This window comes from Zootoca vivipara, chromosome Z1 (assembly GCF_965207765.1).
Source record: "Zootoca vivipara chromosome Z1, rZooViv2.hap1.1, whole genome shotgun sequence".
Classification (NCBI taxonomy): Eukaryota; Metazoa; Chordata; class Lepidosauria; order Squamata; family Lacertidae; genus Zootoca; species Zootoca vivipara.
Genome location: NC_142583.1, coordinates 73,287,395 through 73,299,588, shown reverse-complemented (window position 1 = coordinate 73,299,588; position 12,194 = coordinate 73,287,395). Strand labels below are relative to the sequence as shown.

At 48.0% G+C, this 12,194-nt stretch overlaps 1 protein-coding gene across 6 annotated transcripts in view; it reads right to left on the bottom strand.

Moving 5' to 3' along the window:
• LOC118079504 (uncharacterized) overlaps nucleotides 1–12,194 on the bottom strand; it is a 43,794-nt gene that overhangs the window by 26,659 nt on the left and 4,941 nt on the right. For 3 of the 6 annotated variants that reach the window (XR_015947828.1, XM_088660713.1, XM_088660712.1), the window contains exons 3-9: nucleotides 10,668–10,729; nucleotides 10,030–10,071; nucleotides 8,677–9,023; nucleotides 7,963–8,159; nucleotides 5,553–5,614; nucleotides 4,916–4,957; nucleotides 3,529–3,914 (exon numbers count right to left, since the gene is read on the bottom strand). Coding sequence is in view for 5 of the 6 variants with exons in the window: in XM_088660713.1 (XP_088516839.1) it covers nucleotides 3,529–3,914; nucleotides 4,916–4,957; nucleotides 5,553–5,614; nucleotides 7,963–8,159; nucleotides 8,677–9,023; nucleotides 10,030–10,071; nucleotides 10,668–10,729 (1,138 nt within the window). In the remaining variant the exon portion in view is untranslated. The remainder of the gene's footprint in view (nucleotides 1–3,528; nucleotides 3,915–4,915; nucleotides 4,958–5,552; nucleotides 5,615–7,962; nucleotides 8,160–8,676; nucleotides 9,024–10,029; nucleotides 10,072–10,667; nucleotides 10,730–12,194) is intronic. The other 3 variants (XM_088660717.1, XM_088660715.1, XM_088660714.1) reach the window with 3 other exon arrangements.

Sequence of the window (12,194 nt, the reverse complement as noted above, 5' to 3'; positions counted from 1 at the left end):
TTTGGGAGCGATCCTGTTGCAACTGGACGCCAACAGAGAGTGGAGACCTTGTGCCTTCTTCTCCAGGAAGCTGACACAGCCTGAACGCAACTACACGGTGTTTGATAGGGAACTTCTTGCGATCCACGCTGCTTTCCAGCACTGGCGACACTTCCTGGTGGGCGCCAAGCACCCCATCCAGGTGTGCACAGACCACAAGAACCTGGAGTTCTGGAGAACGGCCAGGGTGCTCAACCAGCGACAGATACGGTGGGCAGAGTTCTTCTCGAACTTCAACTTCTCCATCCACTACATCCTGGGGGAGCAGAATGTCAGGGCGGATGCCCTCTCCCGCAAACCAGAGTACATGGAGCAGGAGTTGCCACCAGCGCCCAGGCACATTTTCCCCCCATCAGCATGGTCCTGCGGAGCAGCAGTGGTGAGCGAGGCAGAACTCACCGCACTGACGGCAGCAGATGAGTTTGCCTCCCGCATCTTCAGAGAGCTGCGAGGGGGGAGGGAGCAGGCTAAAGACTTTGAGGAAAGGAGGGGTTTGCTTTTTTACAGGGGAGCCCTGTACCTGCCCACCAAATAGCTGAGAGGTAAGGTCCTCAAGCAGATGCACGACAACCCAACGGCGGGTCATTTCGGAAGGGACAAAACCACTCACCTAGTTATGAGACACTTCTGGTGGCCAGGGGTGCGGGAGGATGTGAGGGATTATGTAAGGGGCTGTGACACCTGCCAGCGAGCAAAGGTGGTCAGAGCGCCACCAGCAGGTTTGCTGGAGCCCTTAGCCACACCGCACAGGCCGTGGGAAGTAGTGTCCATGGACTTCATCACAGACCTGCCGTCGTCCAGGGGCAAGACCGCAGTGTTGGTGGTGGTGGACCTCATGTCCAAAATGTGCCACTTTATACCGTGTGCCAGGGCGGTCTCGGCAGAAGAGACGGCCAAACTGTTTGTTGACCACGTATTCAGACTGCATGGATTGCCTTTAAGAGTTATTTCGGATCGTGGCCGCCAATTTGTTTCCAGGTTCTGGCGGCGGCTAATGAACCTCCTGCAGGTGGAGGTCAGTTTGTCTACGGCTCGGCACCCGCAGACCAATGGACAGGCGGAGCGGGTCAACGCCATTCTGCAGCAGTACCTGAGATGTTACGTCAGCCAGAGGCAAACGGACTGGGTGGATCGCCTGCCACTGGCAGAATTTGCCTACAACAATGCGGTGCACGTCTCCACAGGGGTGTCGCCCTTTAAGGCCAACTACGGGCGCGACCTCAGATCTTTCCCGGAGAGGGAGGGGGAGGAGGAGGAAGAGGGCCCACAGGCAGAGGATTGGGCAGAGGACCTGGAGACGGTGCACCAGCAGCTCAGAGAACACTTGGAGAGGGCCAAGGAAGCGTACAAGAAGGGGGCAGATCGCCACAGGCGACCGGGAGAGGTCATCAGGGTGGGGGACAAGGTTTGGTTATCCTCGGAAGGTCTTCCCACCAGGGGGCGATGCAAGAAGTTAGCACCCAGGAGGCTGGGCCCCTTCACGGTCACGCAACAGGTCAACCCGGTAGCCTTCAGGCTAGCACTGCCTGAGGACATGAGAGTGCACCCAGTGTTTCATAGATCGCTGCTGTCGCCGTACAGAGAAAGTACTAGGTTCAGGGACAGCGATCAGCCTCCAGAGGGAGGGGGGGAGACGGGAAACGCCCGTCAGCTCAATGAGGCAACTGAGATTTTAGACTCAAGGAGAGGGGTGAGAGGGCTGGAGTACCTGATAGCATGGGAGGACACTCCGCCGTCCCACAATGAGTGGATACCAGCCACGGAAGTACCTGAGGAATTTTTAGTAGAAGAGTTCCACGCCCTGTTCCCCCACAGGCCCAAGCCCTGGCACATGGAAAGGGAGGAAGAGGGGGAGGGGCGGGAGGAAGGGATCGCAGGCAGCAGCTCTCCATGGAGATGGGAAGCGGAATTTGAGGATACGGAAGAAGAGGTGTGGGTTTCACCGAGGTCGACGACGTCAGAGGCAGGAGAGGACTGGCAGAACATTTTTACTCCCACCAGCTCTGACGCCACTGACTTCTTGGGATTCCCGTCTTCTCACGGGGAGGGGGAAAGATCGCCGGATTGGGGGGAAATTTTTACACCCACAGGCTCGGATGCCACAGACTTCTTGGGGTTTCACTCGTCCCCAGCAAGCAGAGAGCCCCTAGGGAGGGGGGGGAGGAGCCTGGGAGGGGGGTGGATGTGAGGGACAAGGGATACAGGGAAGTCCCTCCCATCTTAAGTTCCAGCCCATCCCCAAGCGCTGGAGAGAGTAAGGAGAGCTCTGCCTCCAGCGGAGAGTCAGGAAGTGGTGTCCGAGGCTCAGGCAAGGTTGTGGAGCCCATGCCTCAGGTGGGACAGGAAGTTGGACGCACGGGGGGGGGAGGCCAATCCCCCCAACTCCCGAATTGCGACGCAAACGTAGGGGGAAGAGGTTGGGTCTGCCAAAGCTTTGGTGCTGGAAGAAAACGCGCCAATCGCCATTCGGAGGTTCTGACACCTCACCTTAAGGATGCATTTTTACTGCTCTGAACACTGTAAATAATCAGCACTTAATAAAAGCCTTAAAAGACCATGCTGGAGTCGTTACTCTAGAGTAGCCATATCAGGCCCTCTGACAAAACCCAAAATATATAAAATAAAAACAAGAACAAAATAGAACCAATACCCCCCACCTCCCTGCAGTTCATCAACGCTCTATTTCAACAACTCCAGGTCTACCTTTGGCAACAATACTGCAGTGAAGCAGCAGAATATTTTCCCTGATCCTTGGTCACAGCTGAATTTGCAACCAAGTTCTACCCTGCATAGCATGAGTGAAAGAGGATAATTGTACTAAGCAAATGAAGAAACTACAAAGCAGGTGGGGGAGACTCCAGAGCAGTGAAATGGCTGAGATCAACCAACATCCCCTTCTGAACTGGGTTGCAGATTCACTCACACAATGCAATATAGGAACAAGCTTAGTCTCCTTGGCAGGCATTACAGGTGAAACTCGGAAAATTAGAATATCGTCGAAAAGTGCATTTATTTCAATAATGCAACTTATTATTTTTTTGTTTCTTTTAATTTTTACAAATACTTTATTTTGGAAATTCCACTGTAATATAACAAATAGTTATCATAATACAAAAAAGAAAATCGCTATTACATTGCATTAATTACATTCCATTTATAATTGACCCGTCTAATGACAAATCATTACAATTACAACAAATAAAGGTTTGACATATGTTGCTTTGCATATCATGTATTTATCTCATATATTGGTTTCACCTTTTAAGTTGCATTACTGAAATAAATGCACTTTTTGACGATATTCTAAGTTTCCAAGTTTCACCTATATATTGACAGAATGACAAAGCCGGGGGGGGGGGGGGACCCAGAAAAGAACAGACTATTCACTGAGCCAAAGCCACTGCAACACGCCTGCCATTATCACACAAATAATCCTGTTTACAAAAAAAGGAAGCCCAGTCACTGAAGCATCTGTAACATCCACCTTACCTGGAGATCTAGTTGATCTTCCCAATTCTCTCCTCCGGGTAGAAGAGATTTGAGAACTCGAGCTGGGGGAGCTTGGTCGCTTTGAAGACAAGGACCTACATCTGGGGCTCCTATATCGTGACCGTTTTCTCCTGCTACGTTCAGAACTCCTAGATCGTGACCGTTTTCTCCTGCTACGTTCAGAACTCCTAGATCGTGACCGTTTTCTCCTGCTACGTTCAGAACTCCTAGATCGTGACCGTTTTCTGCTGTGGGGCCCAGGGCTCCTAGATTGTGACCGAGTCTGACTCGAGGCATGGCCAGGGACTGAGTGTTGTGAAGCATTCGAGTTAGAACTGGTAGAGCATGGCATTGCAATATGTTTTTCCTTCTTGTCACCTTCATGTCTGCAAGAGACAGGAAAAAAGGATTTGAATGACTTTTCTTTTTCAAATGTAAAAACAGAAATCAGATCTGCCAAGATGTTCTTTTTGCAAACGGAAATAAACAAGTAGGAACTCTCAGAGTTAAAGCTAAAAGCATCAAAAGCCTACAAAATACGGCTGCAGTGTTTAAAAACCATTCAATTCCTTAAAGATTTAAAAAAAAACACAGAGAGGGGCACTTGGAAAGCTCCCCCACCCCCCAAAAAAATCATCTCTGCACTCTGACTGCTCCAAGCTGATGGGCCTGCAGCATCCAATGACTTAAGGAACTCAGGTGCTGGCAACAGAATGCCCAGCTTCATACCAGAAAAGTATGGCTGCCACCTGCACTGGGAATGGTTAACTGCCTGCTAGTGGCTTAGCTCCAGTGCAACGCACAGCTGCTCAGTCAGCTGGCCCCTAGAGCAGGCATAGGCAAACTCCGGCCCTCCAGATGTTTGGGACTACATTTCCCATCATCCCTAGCTACCAGGACCAGCGGTCAGGGATGATGGGAATTGCAGTCCCAAACATCTGGAGGGCTGGAGTTTTCCCATGCCTGCCCTAGAGCCTTAGAACAAAGACACGAGGGCCTGCAGTCTGAGTTAAGCCGCTCCTCCATGTACTGGTCAGTGACAACCAGGAACCCGGGGCAGAAAATATTATATGTGTGTGTTGTGCTACTTTTTCTACAGGAGTGTTTTTGTTACATAGTCCCTAAGCAGGCAGTGAACATGAGCCAACTGCAGATACTTGAAAGTTTTACAGTTTCGAGTTTTCTCTACTAAATACAATGAAAGACCACAATTAGATCATAGATCACTTTCCTGGGCATCAGAAAATGTCCCAGTGCAGAATGCCCTGATGCAAATTTCCCATTCAAAATGTCTCAGAAAACCCACAACATCAGAGACCACAGGGAATTGAGAATGCTGCAGCCTAATTCTCATAACTGAGTATTCATGTGGAGATCAAAAGGTTACCTCTGTAACAAAGAGCAGTCTTCTGGATTCCAGTCAGGATACCTGTTTCAAGAAAAGCCAGCAAAACAGCTGTGTTATTCATTTGACACAGTACATGTATTCCATTCCATTATCTTTCAGGAAAGTTTCTAAACTGTCAATTATTTCTCTCCCTTTTATCCAAATTATTATCTCTTACTACTGATCTTCTGGGGAAGTTTAAAGATGATTCCACAAGGGTTCCCTGACTCTTTGACCCAGATTTCCAAAAGCTCCCTGGAATGAGACTCAGGTCCCAGCTCCTCCAAGAACTAGTTTGTCCTGAAGCCACACGTCATAAAACTCTGCTCATGCTCCACAGGCATCTAAAAGCCACAGAACACAAGATGAGATGCCACTGAACTTCAGCCTTCTTCCCTGGTTCAGCTCCATTATCGGCCTACAGACCACTTCTGCAAATTCATGCAAAACAGAACCTAGAGCAGGCACCGTTCCTTCAAAGGTGAGCTCCCACAACTTCCTTGGCTGAGGTTTGTGGCAAGGCATGTAAGCAACGGCTCTGCTGCTTTTAGCAAAGTCCTAAGGTATCCAAGCATTCATTTTCAAACCATTTCAAATCCTCAATCTATTCCCAGTAAATTAAAATGAAAGGCCTTACTGCTGGCGTAGCTGAACACGTTTCTCGGAGTGTGCAGTAGTACCCACGTGCAGATTCCAGTCCTACAGGGAGCGAGGGAGGGAAGAAATCAGCATGAGAACACAAAAAAGCCTAGCTGCTAGATGAGAACAAAGCTCCACCTAGTTGAGCATCCCATCTCTGCCAAACAGGCAGCCTGTTTAGAGAAGTTTTTAATATTTAATGCTGTATTGTTTTAATATTTGATTGGGAGCTGCCCAGAGTGGCTGGGGAGACTCAGCCAGATGGGCGGGGTAAAAATAATAAATTATTATTATATTATACAGTGATGCCTCGCAAGATTAATTTAATTCGTCCCGCGAGTCGCTTCGAATAGCGAAAAATTCATTTTGCCAAGCGGCTCCCATAGGAACACATTAAAGTGCGGTTTCCCATAGGGTGCCTCGCAAGACGAATAAAAAAAAGTCTTGCGAGTCTCCATTGAAATCGCAAAATGCATTTGTCTTGTGAAAAATTCGTCTTGTGAGGCATTCGTCTAGCGAGATACCACTGTAATATTATCTCCTGCAGCAGTCAGCCAGATGCTTCTGAGAAACCCACAGAAGGGCCCTCCTCTGCTGCTGCTTCTCCCACCAGCAACTATTTTTTTAAAAAAAAAAACCATACATTTTTTTAAAAAAATAAAACAATTAGTTTCACTTTGTGATATGCCCAATACCCATTGATGGGGCTTCCATCTATAAAACTGCATGATCTCGTCCTTTAAGGCCATGAGAATCCGTGGCAGTGTTCAAAACCCGCCAGGAGCCAAGCACATTTTGCATCTAGATATCAGACACTTACAAGCAAGTGGAGATGCCTGGGTGTCAGGATGGCACCTGACGTCTCCACAACCTGGAGGTGTCTGCCTGGGGATCCTTGGATCGTGATAGTTTTCACACACTAACACCACATCCTGTAGAATTCTAGACACAATTCAGAAAAGGAGGTAGGAATAGGCCGGTATATACGTGGACAGTCCCTGCATCAAATTTTTCTTCTTTAGGTTCTCAAAGGTCTTGATCTGGCTCAAGGCTGTCACTTGAACTAGCTGGCTGTTTAACTGAGAATCAATCAGAGTCAGTCCATCATTTGAAAAATAAGACATAGATCCGTCTGGACCCCAAATGGCAAGTAGACATTCCGTTTTGCCAATTACAACCTTGCTTTAAGGAGCCACTTGCCACCTAGCTTATATATCTGTGTTTCTACAGCAGAGTAGAAACACACTCACCTGCCCTTCAATCCTGTGTATGAGTTTAATACTGGACAATGTTCAATATTGGGCAATGCATTTAATATTCAAATAGACAACAGCAGCTCAAAGTTAGAAAAAAACAGAGTCATCTATCATTCTTATGTTACATTCTAATCTATATATATAGAAATGTAAACTGGGCATGTGGTTGTGTTTCCACTTTTTACCAAAACCGCTTGACCGATTGAGGTGAAATTTTGACACAACATCACATGCAAATGTCCAAAGGCTATAGGAAAGTTTGCTAAGACAGATGTCACACCTCTGCCAGGTAAAACCCCCAAAAACCGTGTTTCAAAACACACCACTCAGACAAAAATACATGCTGAGAAAAGAACTAGGTTGCAAACCAGCACCCTCTTGCGGCGGCTACACTGGAACTGCACCTATAAAACCTTCCCTCTCAACAGCACCTCATATCCCGTTTACATACTAGGCTGAAGCCTTTACAGACTAGGCCGAATGGAGGTACTGACTCGCCAGGGTGGGGGTTGGGGGGGGGAGAGGATGGGATAGGTCAGGACACGGCGGGGCCAGTCACAGAGAGGAGCCGGGGTGGGGGGGGGAAAGGGGGAATGATACGTCAGGGATCAGCACAGGGTGTGGGGAATCACACGGATGAGCCACATGTGTGGCAGGGCCAGCTAGTACTATAATAAACGCTTTCTTTACCAATGTTTCTGACTAGACTTCAACCTTAATCCACTTTCTACTTGAAGTCCAACTTCCTTTGATCCCAGAAGCTACTAGAGCACGTTTAATTATAGACAGGGGAAGCAGCAGAGCAGGCATTCCCCAAACTGCGGCCCTCCAGATGTTTTGGCCTACAATTCCCATGATCCCTAGCTAACAGGACCAGTGGTCAGGGAAGATGGGAATTGTAGTCCAAAACATCTGGAGGGCCGAAGTTTGGGGATGCCTGCAGTAGAGGAAACTGGGAATCCAAAGGGGAATGAGAACATGTCTATCATAAGGCAGCTTTTACGGGTGAAACCTGCACAAATAGCCAGTCACATTGTGCAAATCAGACACACACAGTATTTATTCCCAAACTACAGATATCCAGAAGTCAATTAAACCCAGTATATAGAACATGTTGTGTATGTAATCATGGGGGGCGGGGGGTTGACTTACCTTCAAATGTCTACATTCCACATTACACAGAGAACACACATGTGGAAATATTTTTGGAGATGCAGCATAGTAATCATTAATCATCGACAGAGTTGGCAATCTCTTCACTTTCTGGGCATCTGACGTGTTGGGTGGTTGTTCTGCCACATCAGATTTGGCTGGAGGTTGCCTAGAGCTTCCTGCTTCTGCAGAGGACGCTAAAGAGGGGGAGAAAAAGCAAGAGGCTCATTATTATTATTATTATTATTAGCAGTAGTATTTATTAAATTGTTATACTGCCCTCCATCCATATATCTCAGGGTGGTTCACAACATAAAAATACATGATTAAAAACCCAAAAGATATAAATAAAAACAAGAACAAAATGGAACCAATACCCCCCACCTCCCTGCAGTTCATGAATGCTCTACTGTATTTCAACAACTTCAGGTCTACCTTTGGCAACAATACTGCAGTGAAGCAGCAGAATATCTCCCCTGATCCTTGGTCACAGCTAAATTTGCAACAAAGTTCTACCATGCATTGCATGAGTGAAAGAGGATCATTGTACTAAGCAAATGTAGAAACTACAAAGCCAGGTGGGGAAAACCCAGGACAGAACAGACTATTCACTGAGCCAAAGCCACTGCAACACGCCTGCCATTATCACACACAAAATCCTGCTTACAAAAAACCGAAGCCCAGTCACTGAAGCATCTGTAACATCCACCTTACCTGGAGATCTAGTTGATCTTCCTAGTTCTCTCCTCCGGGTAGAAGAGATTTGAGAACTCGAGCTGGGGGAGCTTGGTCGCTTTGAAGACAAGGACCTACATCTGGGGCTCCTAGATCGTGACCGTTTTCTCCTGGAACGTTCAGAACTCTTAGATAGTGACCGCTTTCTCCTGGAACGTTCAGAACTCCTAGATCGTGACCGTTTTCTCCTGCTATGTTCAGAACTCCTAGATCGTGACCGAGTCTGACTCGAAGCATGGCCAGGGACTGAGTGTTGTGAAGCATTTGAGTTAGAACTGGTAGAGCATGGCATTGCAATATGCTTTTCCTTCTTATCACCTTCATGTCTGCAAGAGACAGGAAAAAAGGATTTGAATGACTTTTTTTTCAAATGTAAAAGCAGAAATCAGATCTGCCAAGATGATATTTCTGCAAATGGAAATCAGCTAGAAGTAGGAACTCTCAGAGTTAAAAGCTAAAAGCATCAAAAGCCTACAAAATACGGCTGCAGTGTTTAAAAAACCATTTAATTCCTTAAAGTTTAAAAATAAAACAGGGAGAGGGGCACTTGGAAAGCTCTCTTTCCCTAAAAAAATCATATCTGCACTCCTGACTGCTCCAAGCTGATGGGCCTGCAGCATCCAATGACTAAAGGAACTCAGTTGCTGGCAACAGAATGCCCAGCTTCATACCAGAAAATTATGGCTGCCACCTGCACTGGGAATGGCTAACTGCCTGCTAGTGGCTTAGCTCCATTGCAACGCACAGCTGCTCAGTCAGCTGGACCCTAGAGCAGGCATAGGCAAACTCCGGCCCTCCAGATGTTTGGGACTACATTTCCCATCATCCCTAGCTACCAGGACCAGCGGTCAGGGATCTTGGGAATTGTAGTCCCAAACATCTGGAGGGCTGGAGTTTTCCCATGCCTGCCCTAGAGCCTTAGAACAAAGACACGAGGGCCTGCAGTCTGAGTTAAGCCGCTCCTCCATGTACTGGTCAGTGACAAGCAGTAACCTGGGGCGGAAAATATTACATGTGTGTGTGTTGTGCTACTTTTTCTGCAGGAGTGTTTTTTGTTACATAGTCCCTAAGCAGGCAGTGAACATGAGCCAACTGCAGATACTTGAAGGTTTTACACTTTTGAGTTTTCTCTACTAAATACAGTGAAAGACCAGAATTAGATCACAGATCACTTCCTTGGGCATCAGAAAATGTCCCAGTGCAGAATGCCCTGATGCAAATTTCCCATTCAAAATGTTTCAGAAAACCCACACTATCAGGGACCACAGGGAATTGAGATTGCTGCAGCCTAATTCTCATTACTGAGTATTCATGTGGAGATTAAAAGGTTACCTCTGTAACAAAGAGCAGTCTTCTGGATTCCAGTCAGGATGCCTGTTTCAAGGAAAGCCAGCAAAACAGCTGTGTTATTCATTTGACACAGTACATGTATTCCATTCCATTATCTTTCAGGAAAGTTTCTAAAACTGCCAATTATTTCTCTCCCTTTTGTCCAAATTATTATCTCTTACTACTGATCTTCTGGGGAAGTTTAAGGGTGATTCCACAAGGGTTCCCTGACTCTTTGACCCAGATTTCCAAAAGCTCCCTGGAATGAGACTCAGGTCCCAGCTCCTCCAAGAACTGGTTTGTCCTGAAGCCACACGTCATAAAACTCTGCTCATGCTCCACAGGCATCTAAAAGCCACAGAACACAAGATGAGATGCCACTGAGCTTCAGCCTTCTTCCCTGGTTCAGCTCCATAATTGGCCTACAGACCACTTCTACAAATTCAGGCAAAACAGAACCTAGAGCAAGCACCATTCCTTCAAAGGTGAGCTCCCACAATTTCCTTGTCTGAGGTTTGTGGCAAGGCATGTAAGCAATGGCTCTTCTGCTTTTAGCAAAGTCCTAAGGTTTCCAAGCATTCATTTTCAAACCATTTCAAATCCACAATCTATTCCCAGTAAATTAACAAGAAAAGCCTTACTGCTGGCGTAGCTGAGCACATTTCTCGGAGTGTGCAGTAGTGCTCATGTGCAGATTCCAGTCCTACAGGGAGCGAGGGAGGGAAGAAATCAGCATGAGAACACAAAAAAGCCTAGCTGCTAGATGAGAACAAAGCGCCACCTATTCCAGCATCCCATCTCCTGCGGCAGTCAGCCAAATGCTTCTGAGTAACCCACAGAAAGGCCCTCCTCTGCTGCTGTTTCTCCCACGAGGAACTTTTTTTAAAAAGCGGTATATACATCCTATATAATAATGTGCAAGTTGTCCCTGCGTCCAAGCTGTCCCGTGTGTCCCTGGGGTACTGCGCATGTGCCCCAGGGATACAGGGATTGGACAGCAGAGACTGCGCGCGCACACTCTCCCCCCCCCTCTGCCTCCTCCAACCGCCGCTCCCGCCGGACACCGCCTCACTGCAGGGCACGTCAGCGAGGGTGGAGGCCGGCGAAGGCCTCCTCACAACCCTCCCTGGCCGTGAGGAGCGGCGGTTGGAGGAGGCAGGGGGGGAGAGTGCGCGCGTCCTTCCTGTCGGTGGCTGGGGGAGAGGAACGGAGGAGGAGAACGCAGCGCTTTCTCCTCCTCCGTTCCTGTCCCCCTGCCGCTGACAGCAAGGACAGGTCCCAGGGTTCGGAGAAGCGCTGCGCAAGCGCTTCTCCGAACCCTGGGATGTCTTCTTCCTGTCGGCGGCTGGGGGAGAGGAACGGAGGAGGAGAACGCAGCGCTTTCTCCTCCTCCGTTCCTGTCCCCCTGCCGCCGACAGCAAGGACAGGTCCCAGGGTTCGGAGAAGCGCTGCGCAAGCGCTTCTCTGAACCCTGGGATGTCTTCTTCCTGTCGGCGGCTGCGGGAGAGGAACGGAGGAGGAGAACGCAGCGCTTTCTCCTCCTCCGTTCCTGTCCCCCTGCCACCGACAGCAAGGACAGGTCCCAGGGTTCGGAGAAGCGCTGCACAAGCGCTTCTCCGAACCCCAGGATGTTCTAGCGCCTGTTATTAAACGGGCTGAAATACACTAGTTTTTTATAAAAATAAAACAATTAGTTCCACTTAGTGATATGCCCAATACCCGTTGATGGGGCTTCTGTCTATAAAACTGCATAATCTCGTCATTTAAGGTCATGAGAGTCCATGGCAGTGTTCAAAACTAGCCAGGTGCCAAGCACATTCTGCATCTAGATATCAGACACTTACAACCAAGTGGAGATGCCTGGGTGCCAAGATGCCACCTGACGTCTCCACAACCTGGAGGTGCCTGCCTGGGGATCCTTGGATTGGGATAGTTCTCACACACTAACACCACATCCTGTAGAATTCTATCCATTATATTTTGGTCCAGGATACAATTCAGAAAAGTAGGTAGGAATAGGCCGGTATATATGTGGACTGTTCCTGGATCAAGTGATTTTTCTTCTTTAAGTTCTCAAAGTTCTTAACCTGGCTCAAGGTTGTCATCTGAACTAGCCAGATGTTTAACTGAGAATCAATCACAGTCAGTCCATCATTTGAAAAATAAGA